Here is an 18,037-nt window from a genome sequence, read left to right as displayed (position 1 = left end):
GTTTGTGCCTGCTCAGGCCCAGCCAGGGCGGTCCACACAGCAGGCACTTAATAAACATTTGCTTGAGATCAGGCCCAGAAAGAGTCACCCTGATTCCAGGGTTGTAGATAGAGCCCAGGGCCCTGACAGTCTGAGGTTCAGGACTGCCTCCTGTCTCCCCTAAACTGGCTCCGGGGCTAGTCTCTAAATCAGAGAGGTCAGAGAAAGAACGGTGGAGACAGGCAAAGGTGTGGTGTGACCTAGTTTATTTTAGCCTCAAGTGAATTCAGAGGGGCTTGAGTAGGACCCCCTTGTGCTCCATAAAATCGGTCCCTGCGCAAGTCACTTCACTCTCCAAGGGGAGGGTAGCTGGATGTGCTGGCTGGGCCTGGGCAGCATGAACGCTTGGGCCCTGTGCAGTGCTGGATGCCTGGAGCAGGGCCTGGGCCCCAAGGGGGCCCCAAGGGGGCCCCAAGGGGCAGCATAGCATGGGGAGGCCTGTGGTAGCTCAGATAGAAAACAGCCCTAGCACTTCCTGCCCCCTTCCATGGCCCCAGCCAAATCCTAAGCTGTCTTCTAGGACATAAGACAGAGCCATTCCCATCACCACCACAGTTATAAACAGAAAAACAAACCCAAACCCAAACCCATTTTAAGGGACAATCTTCAATTGCTTAAAATTAATCAGTGCAAAGTGAGGTAAGAGCGCCCCTTGTCGCTGGGGGCTGAGCGGAGGCCAGACCCTCACACAAGCCTTCGTCTCTTGGTATCCCTCCCCACGTCCCCCTCCTGCGCATCCACCTCACAGTCCAGCGGAGACACCAGATTCAGCAGAGGGTCCTCGGAGGCACCGCCAAAGAGCGCCAGCAGGAGTGCCACACCAAAGCCTGTGGCGCGCTCGCCCTATGGGCAAAAGGGGGCACGAACTCTGAGCATGGGGCCTCTGCATGGGAGGGCTCCCACATCCCCCTACTCGCCCCACAGCTCCTCCCTGCCCAGTAAGGCATTCTAGAGCACAAGCCAGAGCAATGGGTCTTCCCACTGTCAGGCCACGCTAAGGAAGGGGAAGCATGAGCTCAAGGGCCCTGGGCCAGGACTACACGCACAGCCACTCTGTTCCCAGGAAGGAGAGGTGGGACATCAGGGCCTCCTTCTGATGAGCTCAGGTGGCTCCAGGGCCAGAGAGGGGCTCTGAGTGGATGAGGATGGGAGGGGCAGATGGCAGAAGGGTGGCTCTGACACTCACAGCGTGCACTGGTGCAGCAATATCCAGGTGGACCCAGACCCCGGGCCAGTCAAACCCGAGGTGGGAGGCGATGAAGAGGCCAGCACAGGAGCTGGGGCTGTTGTCTCGATCCTGGGGAGTCCAAGAAGACACACAGTGACTTTTTGCTCCACCAGGACCACCTGTGGGGCTGGTGTGTAGATACCTAGGGGTGGCTCATGCTGGACAGTCTTGATCCTGCACCATCACCTCCCTGGAGTCTATAAGAAGCCTGGGCAGGGAGGGCCCTGACCATGGCCAAGGAGTCTACAACTACCCTATGGCAAAAGGGAGCCAGCGACAGGCCTCCTAAGGAGATCAAGGCAGACCCACAGCTGTAAGGCAGAAAGACCAGTCCCGGGGAGGCATCTGTGCACTGCTGTTGCCTCTGGGCACTGCTGCTGCTTCCCAGGGGTACACCGTCTCCCTAGAAGCACTAGCCCCTGGAGGCAGTATTCTACCCACAAGGGCAAAGCCCACAGCTGCAGACTTACTGCCACTGAGTTCTTCATGTCAGCCACAGCCGAGGTGAACTCGCTGAAATGCAGCTCGGGGCAGTAGACGAGTGGGTGCACCAGATCCCCACACTTCCTGCCCGCCTTCACGCATGCTGTCTCCCACTCGGCGCTGTTGGTGAGCACGGCAGCATGGTACTTCCCTGTGGCGATGCCCTGGCCGGGCAGGGGGCCCAGAAAACACCAGATAGGGGAAGGAAAGCCAGAGAGAAACACAAAAGACAAAAGAGGGATGGAGAGGCAGGCAGAAAAAGAAGGAAAGCAAAAGAGAGGTGGTAAGAATCAGAGCAAGAAAGAAAGAGAATCATTCCCATCAAGTGCAGAGGGTGGTTTCTGCTCCAGGCGCATTTCTCAGGCATGGGAACCCTCACTGGGTACAACCAAGGGTCCCCACTGCCTCCTCGGTCAGTTATAAGAATTCGGTCACAGCAGCCCGCACCCCACCTGCCTTCCCCACCCTGAGGCCACAGCCAGGGAGGTGCCCAGCAACGCTTACCTGAGCCCCAGTCAACGTGGCCATGTCCAGGATGATGTCGGCTCCCAGGTCCTTGCAGGCGTAGGACACACCATCTGCCAGCACCAGCCTGCCCTCGGCATCTGTGTTGTTAATTTCCACTGTCCTGGGTGTGCAGAAACCCTGGCTCAGAGATGTGGCCCCTTTTGACACTGGGACAAGTCCCTGTGGAACTGTGGAGACCCATCTAGAGCTACCTATCCCTGTGACCCCCAGCTCCAGCACACACACCCCTGCAGCAATGCTGTGCTGGGCCAAATCCCTGCTCTACTCTCTTGAGCTGTGAGCAAGCTCTGAACCAGCTCTGAACCTGTAAGGTGGGTGGTATGGACTGAGATGGATTAGCATTTGGTGCACTGTGACTGGCACTGGATAAATGGGGAGCAGGGACAGAGGGGAGGTGCCTACTCGGCACCAGGATATGGTACAGCCACAAAAAGGTTTCATGTCCTGAGTTCTGGGGCCTCTGTGCCTTGGGTGCCACTCAGCTTTGTCTCTCAAGTATGTCCCTCTGCCACTGAGAAGGAGCAGCACAGGGGCCAGTCTCTTGAGGGGAAGATGCAGGGAGGGGGAAAAGCTTCAGATAGCCAAAGAATGTTAAAAATAAAGGTTGGAAAGGCTCGTCCCCCTAATGCAATGGCTCCCAAGGGAGCCCAGCACCTTGTCAGGTGCCATGGACCACTCATTGTGAGGTCCCCCTCTACCAGAGCTCCTGGGCACTCGTACAAGCAAGTAGCCTGTGACCTGGGGACTCTGACACAGGACGCCCTCCTAGCAGGTGGTGGTGATCAGGATGTGGCAGGTGGCTGCTGAGTGGACTCTGTCTGGGTGAGGGTGATGGGGGCGGAGGGTCTGCCTTACTTTCCTGAGTACAGCAGATGGATGTCATCGGGCCTTGTTGCATTGGGTCCGACGGAGTTCTCAGCCAAGCAGAACACGGCATGGAGGTTGTCTTTGAAACCCTGAAAGGAGAAGCAGCAGAAGCTCCAGTTACAGGTTAGAAGTTTGGGGAAGGGAAGGAAGTGCCAGGAGGAGTTCTCAGACCCACAGACAGCAGGAGACAGACGGACAGATAGCTCCGAGGTGCGGAGAGTAAGGCTCTGCCCTCCCCACCACACTGGGTTCAGTTTTGGAAGCTCCTCAGGCTAAGGTTCACCCCTCTGAGGTTTCCTAGCTTCCCCTCCACCCGCCTAGGAGACAAGCCCAGAGAGGAGCTGGGCTGCCGTTTGAATCCTGGACCCACCACTTGCTCAGGCCTCATCAGCCTCTGCCCCCAACCCCAGGATGCAGCCAGCAGCCCACAGTCCTCAACATGCACACATGTGAGGTCAGGAATAGCTCAGCCACATGGACACTTAAGTATGAAGTTACAGTTTCTGAGGCCTAACTCCAAATCATTTGTATACTGAGAAATGTGCAGCAAAAATGCAGCGGTCTCTGCTCTGCACAGGCCCTGAGCCTGGCCCTGGCCTCCAGGCAGCAGGGTCCAGGTGGACAGAGCTCCCACAGCCTCAGGGGCCCTTGTAAGTGGCTCTACTGACCCAGCCCTGTCTCATCTGCCTGACATGCACGGAGCCTGTAGCAGAAGTAAATATTTGGGCAGAGGGTGGCTGGCAGGGTAGAAGGGGTGGGGGCAGTTGTGAGCCCCGGAGACCTCCCTGGGCTCCTCTCCATGCTGTGTACCTGAGCCTCATAGATGGCTCCACACCCCCTACATGATGCAGGAGAAAGAACCCCACCAGCTCCTGGGAGCAATGACACCCATCGGCTGTACCCATCGGCTGTGTTAGATGCTGAAGCTCCCTGTCCCACACTCGCGGCCAGCCTGTGGAATGACACGGGGGCAAAGGTTTCAGGATCACAGATCACTGACATTGGATGACCACATATGGTGGCCACAGCACAACCTGTGCCAGGGACCCCAGCAGTCCATGTCTGGGGGGACTGTGTGGTGGGAACAAATGAGTGAATGACAAGATTGCCCTGATGTCACAGGATGATGCTGGGGTGCTCAGAGCCACAGAGACCAAGGGAATAAGCTCTGCCAATAAAGGAAGGAGCCCCAGGAAATCCCTAAAAGGGGTTCTGAGTTTACACCCCAGTCAGAATACGAAGCAGACGTAGCCCTGCCCGCCTGGCCCTTGTAGCCAGGTCTACCCATCACCAGGAGAGACAGGAAAATTCAAGACTGAGAAGAGCTGGAGGTGGGCCCGGGAGCTGCCAGTGTCCATACACTGGCCAGTATTCTCAGGGACACCCAGGACCCACTGATTTAACAGAAGAGAGTAGTGAAAGACAGGGCTGGACAATGCCTCAGGGATAGCCTGGGAAGGGCCGAGGCCCGGGCAGGGTCCTGATGTGTAGAGAGGATCACCAATGCCCCCAGAGCCCGGTGCCACCGTGCTCCCAGCATGCCCTGATGTCGATGAATGGCACAGCCTCAAGTTCTAGAAAAGTTTTAAACATTTCATTGTGAAATAGGTTCAAATGTACAAAAATAGTACAAAAGTTACATAAACAATTCCCAATGCCCTTCACCTGGGAGTTACCACTGGCAGGTCACCACCACCTCCAAATGTTGCCAGATTCCACCTGCCCCACCGATATCCAGGTCCCACCAGGCCACATGCCACCCTTAACTGCCAGGTCTCCTAAGTCTCTTTAATTTGGACACTCGCACCGTCTGGTCTGGCTTTGTCTCTTGTGACCTTGGCACCTGTGTTTCTGGGTCTGTCCCGGGCTTCCTCGCGGCTACTTTCAGGTCATGCATCTTCAGCAGGAATCCCATGGAAGTGCCGTGTCCTTCCCGGTGCCTTGCAGCAGGTGGCTTTGTCTCTGCCCTGGCAACGTGCCCTGCAACGTGTGGAGAAGGGCCGGCCGCTGTCTCCCTGTGACGCTGCTAGGCGTGCCGTGCCTGGAGGCACCATGGACCACCTAACTGCTCTGCTGCCCACCACGCCCTCATGCTTCTGTTTGGCACAGGTGAATGCTCTTCTCTGAAACAGTTACTGGTGGTGGTGTTTGCCAAATGGGGATTTTTCTATTTTCTACCTACTCCCATCACTGCTTCTATACTCAGTAACTGGGATTCCACTGTGAGAAACAGCCTCCCTCATTCATCTGTTCATTCAATGACTTATTCCTCCCCGTATGGATACATGGACTCTTATTTTATTCTGTGGCTTAAATAATAACTCGCTATTCTTTATTTTGTGGCTCAAACTGAAGCACCTTCCTTTCTAAGAGGCTGGCATATATCAAAGCTAAACAGGACATTATTGTCAACAGTGGGGCCTCCAGGCCGGGGCTCTAATGGGAAGGGTCCTCAGGACCCTTCAGGTCACAAGCTGTAGCACCCCTGGAGGTGTGAGAGTCCTAAGAACACCCGCAGCTGCCAGCTGATGAATCTGTGGCTTCCTGTGAAAGGGAATATAAGCCCAGAAGCATCTACCTGGGGGGGCATTTCCCAGGTGCCAGGATGGACCCTCTGCTGGGGAAATAAGCAGGGATAAGTGACAAAGACAGCCACAGAGTGCCAGCCACACGGCTCCCCCAAAACCACTTGCCCACCCTGTGCTGAGCAGCAGCTGTTCCCTACAGAAAGGGCCACACAGGGGGCATCTGTGTCCCTCAGCATCCTTCTGAAAGGCTCATCGCCCAAGGCAGCCAGCGGGCCCTGGAGGGAGCATGGTGGAGGGGAGGGGGCTAGGTGGCAGGAGCCTGTGTCCCCACATGGCCCACAGCGGTGCTGAGACAGTTGAGTCCTCATCCAATGCTGGCCGTGTCCCTCATTAGTCTCCAGCCAGCGAGGGGTAAGAGCACTGAGGACATATGTTCCTCCTCCAACGTCCCCCCACAGCGCTCTGCAGTGGATGGGCCACGGCAGGTGCTCTCAGAAGCCTGTAACTCGCAGAAGCCTGTGGCTCTGGGGCTGAAAACGCAGCCCCACCTGTGTGCTCTGCGTGAGCCAATGCTCAGCCGCGAGCTCTATGAAGGCCTTTTCCAAATGAAGGCGTGCAGGGCACAGCAAGATATGCTAGCCAGCCTCAAAATGCTGCCCAAGTTGTCTCACCCCCTGCACCTCTAGTGTCCCTGCCAGCCGGAGCTGTGGTCGGCTGGCCCTGTCTGGGACCACACAGTTGCCTAAGACGCCCCAGGCATATAGAGCAAGCTTGTCCCTCCTCCAGAGACCTCTGCTCCACTTCTCAAGACCAGGTACCTGCCAGACACCTGACCAGTCAGAATTAGACACTATTTGTCAGGATCTTTTTGTTTTTCAATTTCAAGTTTACCCCAAGAAATGGGGTTTCATAGGCAATGCCTATGGGGAAAGAATGTCTTATACTTAGTGACACAAAGAGCTCGGCCTCCTCAAAGCTGGCCTAGAAAGCCAGGAGCATGGGGTGGAGAGAGGCTTGGCCTGGAGGGCGAGTTGGAACACAGGAGGGTTGCAGGAGGAATACAGGAAGCACAACTGCAACATGTGGGCTTACACCTGCCATATGCCTTGTGGTTCCACGAAACACACACTCGCTGGCCTGAGCCCAGCCAGGCCCTGAGCATGGGTGAACTCTGTCCTTGGGTGAATCAGATAGAGGCAGGAAGGGCCCAAGATCAGAGGGACAGGGACCCAGTGGACCCAGGGATGGACCAGGGAAAGGGCAGGAGAAATTTCCAGGAAGAAAGCCCAGGATGCCCCTGCAGGGCAGGCAGGGTTTCACTCACCTGCTTAATGGCAGCTCTGAAGGCCCCCAAGATAGCTGCAGCACCCCCACAATCCCGCTTCATCCCTGGCATGGTGGTCTGCAGGTGGCAAAGGAACCAGGGAGAAGGTGAGCTGTTTGCACAGAAGCCTGGCTGCAGGCCGTGCCCACCCCCCACCGGACCCTGCCTCCCAAAGCACCCCTCAGGCCTGTATGGACCTCCTGCCCAGCCAGCTGGACACTCACAGGACTCACGAAACTGGCTACAAGTGGGGATACCCAGAAGCAATGGGAAGTGATAGCTTCCCAAAAGACAGTGGAGATCACTTTTGTTACAGTAGAGCTTTGGGGTTACCACACAGTAACTGCAAGGTGACATGCAGATGCCCAGAGTGGCATAATCACAGTGGCCGGGCTCTGACACGGCCACAGCTCCCTATGCTTGGTAACTGGGCACCCTGACCCCTGGGTGTCTGCTTGCGGGCCTCTCCCCACCTACCTCTCTGTCTAACTTGTGAGGAGGAGCCTGAGGTCCAGGGGGCCTCTGAGGCTTGCTTAAGGCCATGGGAAAGTTCGTGCAGGGAAACACTCCCCTTTATTCCAGGGCCTGGCCCCTCCATGCTGCCCCTGAATGGCCTCTGCAGACACACCGGGAGCTCAGAGGCTTCCTGGTCCTCCCATTTCCAGAATCCTGGGGTGCCCACATGTCAGCACATCTCACACTTTCTTTTTTTTTTTTTTTTTTTTTTTTGAGACAGAGCCTCAAGCTGTCCCCCTGGGTAGAGTGCCATGGCATCACGCTCACAGCAACCTCCAACTCCTGGGCTCAAGCGAGTCTCCTGTCTCTGCCTCCCAAGTAGCTGGGACCACAGGCGCCCGCCACAACGCCCGGCTATTTTTTGGTTGCAGCCATCATTGTTGTTTGGCGGGTCCGGGCTGGGGATTCGAACCCGCCACCTTAGGTGTACGTGGCTGGCGCCTTAGCCGGTTGAGCTATAGGCGCCGAGCCACATCTCACACTTTCATCCAAACTGCCACCACCTCCTGTGCTCCCTACCCTTGTGTGGGTAGAGGCCTCTGCCCAGCCTCTGCAGACCATATCTGGGTCTCTCTCCCACGTTCTACCCTCTGTGCACCTGCTTCCTTCCCACAGGCCCTTCTGCCTTCCCTCATGCCACTGCCACAAGCCCACCATGACTCTGCCCACGGCAAACCCACCTTGGCCACCAGATACCCAAGGGACAAGGCCTAGCTTCCTCACCGCTCTGGCCTCAGCTCTCTCTGCTCATCACCATGCCCTTGAAGGACAGCAAGGGGGGACGTGAACTCTTCATCACCCCAACACCCCTATCCACACCCACTGACACCACCACTGGCGAGGACACCTCCTCACCCCCCACGTCACCACCAGCTCCACCATGAGAAGCGGCTGTCTGTCCCCTCTTGCCCTCCTGCTTTAGATGGGTCTCAGGAAGGGCTACCAGAAATAGCCACATTAGAGGTGCCCTCCTACTGCACACAGAAATGCCACTTTCTGTAAACTGAATGAGAGGGACTACACACTTTTACATTTTATACATTCCCTACTCTAATCAGCAAGTTCATATTTTAGATTAACAACAGGTCCACAGATGTAAAGGTTCAGGGCTGAAATTTACCGAGGGATTTCTGAACCCTGATCATATTACACGAGCCCTGAATTTTAGTGGAAAGTATTTTTACATATAAACTGAGCTGCTTTTATAATTAAGTCAAGTGAAAACGATCCATTTCTTCTGACCTTATGTTCAAGAAAGCATAAGACTGTTCAAATGGAAAACTGGGGCCTCAGATCTGGAGTCCAGCAATGTGCAAAACAGGCTGCTCTGAATGTCACAGGGGCCAGTTCCCAGTCGCAGGTGGGACAAATGCCGACCTTGCAAATAAAGCTCCAGTTGATTGTGCAAAGTTCCACCAACCCCCACAGGTTATTTCTATTTTTATCAAAGAAATGATTTTCTCGTAACATAAGATGTTTTCTGCCTCCTCCATTGGGTTGACACTTGCACCCACAGTCGAGGCTGCCGCACTATAATCATTTCCACACCCACCAGGAAGATAAAACATGCCAATTTTGCTTAAGAATCTCCTTGCTGAAGCAGTAAAATTAAATTTTAAAAATCTGAAGCCTTGAATACCAGACATTTCCAATATTCTGTGTGAGGACACAGAAGGTGCTCGGTCTCTTGACGGCACAGGAAGGGCCAGAACACAGTGCAGCTGCGACTATGTGAGCTCGGAGTGCCCTCAGCCACTCTCACCAGTTTTACTTGAAAGAGCAACTGACAGATAAAAGATGGTTATTTGGACTTTGGTACCTGCAGAAATTTCCTAGAAAAGGAACAAAGTGAGCTTCTCACTTCCCGAAAACAGTTGACATTATTTACTGCCAAGGGTATACACGTGAGCTTTCAAGCAAAAATCTGAATTTTGGACAACTTGTATCTGCCATGCCAGCCTCCTTGCACTCCGTGACTTTTCTGATGAGATGAATGGTGATCTAAGTGAAGAAGGTTTTTTGATATTCTATAAAGGGTCAAAATTTGGAGGATTTGCATAACCCTGTGAACCAATTATTTCCAAATGGTCTATTCAAGGTAGCACAAAACCATCTATGCTGCACAAAAGTTCACTTATGTGGCCTCAGATTCCAAATTATAACCAAATGTTAAGAAACTAGCACTTGTTGAGTTTTGGTGTAATAGCAAAGAATGTTATAGTCACCACCCTGTTGTAACGTGAAATGTGCTGGGGTGATTTGATAGCATTCAACAGAGACAATATGTCACGACAGACTAAATGCAGAATCAAAGGCAAGATCCCAGCTATCTTCTTCTTCTACATCAGACACTAACAGGATGTGCACAAATGTACAATGCTACTCTCGATTATTTTTCATTTTCAAAAATAGTAATTGTCATAAAATTACATTATTTATGGTAACATGCAATGGACTTTTATTGATATATATCACTAGATATCACCCTTATAAGCAAAAGTTCTTTGGGGTCAGTACTTGCCAAGCATCTAAAAGGTCCCACCTGATGCCTTTGAACCAGCTAGTCCCTGCAGCTCCCAGTTTGCTTTTGGTGGTTCCTTCTTCTCCCGGGTAGAGTGCTGTGCGGCATAGCTCACAACAACCTCAAATTCCTGGTTTTAGGTGATCCTCTTGACTTAGCCTTCCGAGTAGCTGGGACTACAAGTGTGTGCCATGACTCCTGGCTAGTTTTTCTATTTTTAGTAGAGAGACAGGTCTCGCTCTTGCTTAGGCTGATCTCAAACTCCTGAGCTGAAGCAATCCACATGCCTCACCTCCCTAGGATTACGGCTAGGTGAGGTGTAGGTGCCAGGATTACAGCTGTGAGCCACCACACCTGGCTTCCCAATTCAAATTTTTTAAAGCGCCATTTGTGCCAAAAGGCCACATCTGTGAGCCACTGTCACAGAGCCAGTGTCCTCTCAGCAATCCTAGGCTCACATGCACAGTCCACGCCTTTCTAGGACTCCCAGCCCAGGCCCTGGTGGTGTGGGATGAACAGATGAAGATGGTGTGGAGAAGAGAGGCCACACCTAGTTGGACAGATGTGGCTGTGACTGGCTCCCCAAGTGCCTGCCACACCACAGGAGAGGCTGCTAAGGTCGCCTCCCAGGGACAAGCCCAGGTGGCTTGCTTCTGTGCTGAGGCCAAATTGCTCTGGCTTTCATAAGGGTCACATGCCTTCTGAGGGCTTGTGTGGACCCCATGGAGTATCTCTCTGTGGAGACCTCGACGGACTCAGATTTGGAGACCTGGGGACCCTCTTTGCCCTTCCCTCCCCTAGGCAAAACCACTCTGGGGCAGACCTTGGCTCCCTGGGTTCTGATTCCTTTAATCATTTCTTTGGCTTTTCTCTGGCCCCTGGCCAGACATTTTGCTTCGACTCCTGTTTGAAATAGGGGCTTGAAATCCAGGTGTCCCATAAGAAATGGCTTCCTTTTCAAGATGGGGACAGATCTGTTGACTCCCCTGAACCTGGCCCAATTGCAAACTCACAGAACCCTCACTGCCTTCAAAGGTGCTCCCAAGAGAGCTGGCCGAGCCCACCTGGGTCCTCCCCAACCTGGGACCTGCCCGACACCTCACCTTCCCTTTAATGCTGAGGCCACCAGTGTCGTAGACAATGCCTTTGCCGACCCAGGCTATGGTTTGTGTGGCTCCATCAGGGGTATGGCTGAGGACGGCCAGAGCTGGGGGATGGAGGGCAGCTTTGCCAACTCCATAGATACCTGTTAGAGTGTGGGGAGAGCTGGTTAGGCTTGGTACAAACTGAGCAGAAAACTCCCCAAAGGCCCCAGCAAACACCAGTTCCCAGCGTAGGCTGGCAACATTTCTCCTGCCAGAGCTCCCTGCATATTCCTACCCCCTGGTCCGTAAGGGGTTGGGGAATGAAGATTAGTTCCAATGTCTGGAACTGCAAACAAATTCTGGGCAAAGTATCGTTAGGCAAGAAAATCCACTGAGGAAAAGAAAATATTGTATCATTTCAAGAGAGAACAGGACAAGGTTCTCTTGAACACAATGGACTGATTTCTGGATGATGCTCTAGGCCACTCTAGCCCATGCTCATCCCCTTCCCAAGGTCATGCCCATGTGTTTTGCACCATTGCCTCACTGGTGCGTTTACATGCTCCATCTTCTCAAGAAAACAGTGGCCTGCCTGGGGGTGGAGTCTGTGCCTCAGGGTCCCCCAGTAGGTGACCAGGACAGGAACTATGGCTGTCTAACAAACTACTACTCATCCTACAGGACCCACTGCAAACACCACCTCCTCTGTGAAGCTTTCCCTGATAAAAGTGGCCACCTCTCCATTTGTAACTGGCTTATGTGTCTGTGGTACACACAACTCAGACCTTGTCCTTATCTCTTCCTAACGCTTCACCTCTAACCAAAAGAAAACAGCAGAAGTGATGAGATGCCACTTCTGAGACCAGGTTACGGGAAACATGGGAGTTTCCGCCTTGCTCACTCTTTTTCTCGGTCTCCGTCAGATACCTTGCCCCGAGGGTGGCTCACACAGCAAGGAGCTGCTATCACCAGCCAACAGCGCATGAGGGCCCATGACCGGCCAGCCGGGTGAGCCTTCCTGGAAGCACATCACCAGCCCCACGTGAGCCTTCAGATGACTGTTGCAGGGAGATCCCTGGCACTGTGACATGAGTCAGGTGTTGTTTTCAGCTGCACCCCTGGGGCACCTTGTCTTATAGCCACAGATAACTACAACAGCCCCCTCCTTCTGTCAGTCTGAAAGCACCTTGAGGGAGCTGAGTCAATTTATCTGTCCCTCCAGCTCAGGGGGAGCTTGAGCCTGGGGAATCAGGGAAGGCCTCTGTGGGGAGGTGACCTCTGAGCTAACATGTGCTGGATGAGATGGCCCCCACCCCAAGTAAGAACATCCTCAGGGAAAGGCCTCCAGACAGAGCCAACTGTGGGAGGCCCTGACACAGATGTGAACTTGTGTACTCGAGGAACAGAAAGGCCCCGTGGAGCTGGCCCAGGGAGTCAGGGCGTGCGGCACAGGAGGCAGCTGGAGAGCTGTGGGCAGGGGAAGGGCTTGGACCTAGCAGCTTCCAGAATTCGAATCAGAGTCTGGATCACTTCCCTTTTCTCCCCTGGAGATGTTCTGCTTCCCAGGATCTGGCCTGGGGCTTGGACATGAACTGATCCCGTCCAAGTCATAAGCAGGATGAAGACCAGGACTATGTACCCTGCGGCCAGCCACCACCCCCACCAGAGTGCCCCCCATAGCTCCCTAAGGCCAGGACCTACAGGGTGCAGCCCCACCCACCTCCAAATCCTCTCGCCTTCAACTCCTCATCCCGGATGATGGTTGGAACGATCCCCAGCTCTTTTCCAACTTTGTTAATCTCCTGGATGTGTTCATGGAAAAAACAACACAACAAGGACACGTGAAGATGGCTTAAGTCTAGGCGAGGCCCGGACGGCGGGAGAGAAGCCTGTCTGGAGAGCCAGAGGCTTCCACACTCTCCTCGTCCCACGTGATTGAACCCAGGAGAGGAGGCTCACCCTCCACACCCTCCAACTTCCTGTGGCTCATGGCTGCAGTCCTGCTGGAGGGCCCTGAAGAGGAGGCCCTGTCCTCCCCACACCCTTCCGGACTCCTCTTGGAAAAGGCAGGACCGCATAACTGCACTGGACGTGGCCGCCAGGTCCTCAGGCCGGGTCAGAGGGTATGCACAGCCCCCAAGTTTCCTCTGGCTCTCCTTAGGGCCTACGACACTCACTCCACCCTGGTTCCACCCCTGGCATGACGGGGCCACAAACCTCGAGGAAGGCATCTGTGTTCATCTCACTGCAGGGCGTGTCTACAATGCGGGCCGCCAGCCGAACACCTTCTGTGGCATTTGCTAAGCACTAAAGAAAAATAGAAAGCTGTCACTGGGGTTGTGGGGCTAGCTGGCAAACATGTCTCCAACGTACCCATCCCTCAGTAACCCAAACGTGTCAGAGGCACGTGCTACCCCAGCAAAGGCCGCGGGGCTGCCAATAGGGCAGCCAGCGGCGGAGGGAAGGGAGAAGAAAAATTCTTACCACCCACTCCTTTGCCAGTAGCCTTTGACTGCCCACCCCTCACCCTCTGCAGAAAGAAGCTCAACATAGCCACCCTCCCCTGTTCCCCACTCCCGCTGTGCTTCCAGAATTACACAGGTGCCCCCTAGCCTGAGGTCCTGACCCTGTATCCATATATTTGGGGCCCTTCGAAGGCTTGTGTCCTGCTCCTCTCCTCATCCCCTTGTGCCAGCCCAAGTGCATGCTGGCCCACATCTGGCCTCTGCAGATCCTGTACCCTCCTCTTCCCGCCAAGATTCCAGCCACCCTTTGAGGCACTTCTCAAAGGCCACATCTTCCAAATCCTCCCAGCAGAGCAAAAGCCTCTTCATGCCGAGCCTCAAACCTGCCAGTCCTCCCAGAGACCCTCCCTCTGGGCCACCGAGGAGGTGCTTTCCTCCCAGGTGAGTCTCTCCTTGTGATCTGACACAGCTCTGCTCGGGGCGAGGGAAAGACACAGAGATGGGCCCGGCCTGGTAGCACTTACTTGACCACCCAGCACCTGAAAGGGAGCAGGAACTGGTAACACAGACTGTCCCAGGCTTCCAGGGTCTGAGAGCTTAGAGAAGGTGCATGCACAAGAGTAATCACCACGCACACCCTGGAAACAGCCCACCACAGTGAGACCTGAGGGGCACTGCCCCATCTTTGCTTCAGCCCCGGCCCGGCAAGTTCTTTGCTGTCTCACTCTCTGCTGCCTCACACTGCCCCTGGGGCCTTGCTCTCAGCTGTACCCGAGAACACCCCTGCCCTACTTTGGTCCCCAGTGTCTCCCCCCATGCCTCAGAGGCTGCAGAAGGCCGGCAGCTGTGATGGCCTCCTTCGCTCACTGAAAAGAGACAATATTAAAAAGAGGAAAGTGGCGCAGGTGTCGCGGGGGTGCAGGACAGCACCGAGTTTGTCATCACCGCTCTAGTCTTGTAATGTCAGGGAGGGCAAGCACTGGGTCGATACCGCCAGCCTAGCTGCCTCCCCCGCCCTGTCTGGTGGCGGCGAGAGCCTCTGCTTGTCCTGAGGTAATTAAACCCCAGAGCCTCAAAGGTAGAGCCCTGGAACTTGACAGCTCAGATATGAAGTGTGCAGTCCCTGCCGCCTGCCAGCAGGCTCACCTCCTGTCTGAGGACACAAGAGCACAGTGAGGACCACTGGGGAAGAGTGTCAATGATGTAAGCCTTGCCTCCAAGGAGGCCAGGTGTCATCTTGAAGACCCCAGACCCCCAGTAGGCTTGGAGCTGGCTCCAGGGGCCCCCACTGCGGCACAACCACGCTGCTTGCCACCAGGGGAGAAGCAGACATTTGTGTGTCTGTGTTTGTAGGAGCACCCACTACGTGCTGGGCACCATGCTGGGCTCAGAATCCAAAGATGTCCAAGGGACTCAAGTCCAGCACAGAATTACAACACACCACACCATTAAATGCTACACAGGAGGATGACAGGAGGTCACAGGACTCAGAGAGGACCAGGGAGCTGAGGAGGTTCCCACAGTGATGAGAAGGGAGAGAGGCTAGTAAGGGCCATGTGGCATACCAGACCCTGGTGTTCTGGATTTGAGGCAGCTGGGGCAGGGAAGTCTGTGGGGAAGGGCGCCTGGACTACTAGAGCACTGGAATGTGGCAGGGCTGGGGAAAGAACACGGGCAGAAACCAAAAGACACCATGCAGGGCTGAGAAAGTAGGACCCTTACAGAGGGAAACTGAGCAGGAACAAACCTGGCAAGGCCAAGGGACAACAGTGAGAGGGGAGGGGACAAGGGCTGCTGGCTGGGATCTGGTGGACGGGAGGCCTGGATCTCAGAAGGAAGTCACTGGAGTCAGAGGGGAAGCTGGTCATCACCATCTGGGCGAGCTCAGAGTGTTAGCAGCCGTGATGGACTACTTAACAGCATGGAGTAGGCTGGGGAGAAGTGGGAAGCGGGATGGCCCTGCACAAGGTGGGTGCGCTTCAAGGAGGGATGCCCAATGTTCCAGTCTAACAAACAGGACCCTTCAAAAAAGCAATGTCAGGAGGAGGACAAAAACTAGGTTTGGGTGGTTTAAGGAGGAAAAGAGAATTAAGACAGGCAAAGCAATTAGATTATGTTTTTTAAAAGCTTGGGGATGAAGAAAGAAGGGTGCTGTTTGGGTTAAGGAGGAAAAGAGAATTAAGAAATGCAAAGCAATTAAGACTATGGTTTTTAAAAGCTTGAGGATGCAGAAAGAAGGAGGATCGTTTGAAGATAGTAAAAAAGGAAGTATGTTCTCTCCAGGTCAAGAGGAGATGACTCCAGTTCATAGAGAGGAAGAAGCAAGGTATGGACCACGCCGCTAGGTGGGAAAGCTTGTTTGGGGCAGAAGCAGGAGAAAGGGACAAGATGTGTGGGGCTGGGTAAGTGGGGTCTGGGGGTGGGCAAATGGGGTCACAGTGGAGTCTGGGATGGCTGCTGTGGGAAGGGAGCCCCATGCCAAGCCCATCTAAAGACCTCAAGATTGGAAATCACCTCCAGCCTTGCCTAATTTTAGGAGCAAGTGACATAACATATGTAAAAGTGCTCCCTGTAAAGGGTGATAGAATATTCAGGATTGTTAGTATAAAAACATGATTGGTGCTCAGTAAACATTGTCTGAACAGAAAAGAATCCTGAAATGGAGACCTCCCTGAGGGGAAGGGAACCCACTGCCTGGGTCTGGCATCACAGAAACCAAAACAGCCCTCCCTGAAGAAAGGGGAGCCAGGGCTCTCCAGACAGCCCTTCCAGACACCCACTTGCAATGTGGACACTTCCACTGGACCGTTGTCTTGTCCCACCAGGTAAAACTCCACAGTGACAGTCTTCTCTGCGCGTCTCAAGGCACCTGAGCGGTGGCTGAACAGTGGGAAGGCCCGGGCCAGGGCACACGCAGAGGCGAAGACATCAGGCTGCTCACAAACCATCTGCAGCACAGGGAAAGAGACAGGGAGCTGGATCAGGAAGTGCCAGGCCTTGTCTTCGCTGCCTCCCAAACACAGTTAACTTCAGGAACATTCTAGACCCACGGTTCTCAACCTGTGGGTCTGTATTAAAGGACTGCAGCATTAGAAAGGTTGAAAACCACTGTTCAAGACAGTGCCTCAGCAGCAGCGGTCAGCCCATCCCCCAGGGACCTTCCTGGAAGCACAGAACGCTGGGAGCACTGTCTCGCCTACACGAGGAAGAGCATATTGGTCACTATCAACTGCCTTAACAGACAGGAAAACGTCTGGCACAGACAGATAGACACTGGACCTGACCTCAAAACTGATCTGGGGCAAATCACCGTGTCTCTCTGGACCAGTTTGTCTGTAAAGCAGGGATGGTAACATCCAGGTCCTATGGGCCAGAGTGCCCTGCAGTCTGTAGAGGGCTGTGAGTCCCCCTGAGACACGAGGTCAGCGAAGCAGTCACTGGCAGCATTGTGGTCCTAGTACACCCGGCCCATTGGCCACCACTCTCCACAGCACTCACCACAATGCACCGATGGGCTCCGGGCGGCAGGCAGGTCCGCACAAGCCGGGTGATGAAGTGGGCGGCGGAGGGGCTGTTGTGCCGGCTCACCCTGGAGGGCAGGGCAGCCACGGTGGCGTAGTTCAGGTAGAGGGGACAGCTGTCTGTGGGGTTGGGGTTGAGCACGCTCAGAGCAGCCTGCCAGAGCTGGATCAGGAGAGACAAGAAACAGGCTTCAAACAGCCCACCTGGGGCAGCCCTGCCCCAGCTGCGCCTGCGCCTCCGCAAGGGCACTTTAAGCGCCCCTGATCTGTAATTAAGGAGTCGTGTGGCCTGTCGGTGGAGCTAAGTGTCCCTCTCTGCTGGCGCTCTTCCACCATGTGGGATTAAGGCGTCAGGATTGAAAGGCCAGGTTGGGGCCCATATTGCTTAAAACACTTGAAAACCCCAACTTGTTTGGGACTTAGCCATTTTCCACGAGAGAGGGTCTGGGAGCCAGATACCCCAGAGGGAGGCAGGGAGAGAATAACCACGGGGATTTCTGGAAGGCAGGGCCTGCCTCGAAGCTGGGCCCACCTGCAGCCCTGGGAACGCAGCCCTTTCTGGGCCGCATCTCCCCCTCCCTGTCGCAGGTGTAGCAGCTAGGACAGCGCTGGGCCTCTGCAGGCTTGGACGGGGCCTGATGGCTGCTCCGGAAGGGAAGCGGCCGGCCTCAGAGGCCCAGCCGCGGGGGAGGCCGCGCAGTGGGGCTGCGGGTGGCGAGGCGGGGCCTCTGCGGCCTCCCGGGGCCTGGGCCGCCCCCGCCGCCCGGCCGGGCCTGGGCTAACGCGCGCTGGGGCGCTGGCGGCCGGCGGCCCCTCACCTCCTCGGTGACCCGGGGCTGCAGCTTCCCGCGGACGTGGCTCCAGGGCACGCGGAGCAGGTGGTGCAGCTGCCCGAGCAGCAGCACGGGCCGGCTCTGCGGGTCCGCGTCCCC

General features: G+C 55.0%; 1 protein-coding gene across 1 annotated transcript; it reads right to left on the bottom strand.

The window, feature by feature from the left end:
- Positions 1 to 228: 228 nt before the first annotated feature.
- NPEPL1 (aminopeptidase like 1) lies at positions 229 to 18,031 on the bottom strand. The gene is made up of 12 exons (XM_003787735.3): positions 17,924 to 18,031; positions 17,083 to 17,268; positions 16,365 to 16,532; positions 13,337 to 13,426; positions 12,840 to 12,921; positions 11,138 to 11,280; positions 6,998 to 7,075; positions 3,134 to 3,234; positions 2,255 to 2,378; positions 1,738 to 1,914; positions 1,226 to 1,336; positions 229 to 882 (listed from the first exon to the last, which is right to left on the bottom strand). The coding sequence occupies exons 3-12, from the start codon at positions 16,530 to 16,532 to the stop codon at positions 724 to 726; spliced, it is 1,233 nt and encodes a 410-aa protein (XP_003787783.1). The 5' UTR covers positions 17,083 to 17,268; positions 17,924 to 18,031; the 3' UTR covers positions 229 to 723.
- Between the last annotated feature and the right edge of the window lie 6 nt (positions 18,032 to 18,037).

The sequence above is a fragment of the Otolemur garnettii genome, unplaced genomic scaffold (genome assembly GCF_000181295.1).
Source record: "Otolemur garnettii isolate 467f Iridium unplaced genomic scaffold, OtoGar3 scaffold00023, whole genome shotgun sequence".
NCBI lineage: Eukaryota > Metazoa > Chordata > Mammalia > Primates > Galagidae > Otolemur > Otolemur garnettii.
This window is presented reverse-complemented; position numbering and strand designations above follow the sequence as displayed.

Coding starts and splice junctions, on each gene's coding strand:
- NPEPL1 (XM_003787735.3), bottom strand. CDS start 16,532: ATGGTTTGTGAGCAGCCTGATGTCTTCGCCTCTGCGTGTGCCCTGGCC. Junction 7,076..11,137: donor GCCTCAGCATTAAAGGGAAG/GTGAGGTGTCGG, acceptor TGCCACCTGCAG/ACCACCATGCCAGGGATGAA. Junction 883..1,225: donor TTGCTGCACCAGTGCACGCT/GTGAGTGTCAGA, acceptor TTTTGCCCATAG/GGCGAGCGCGCCACAGGCTT.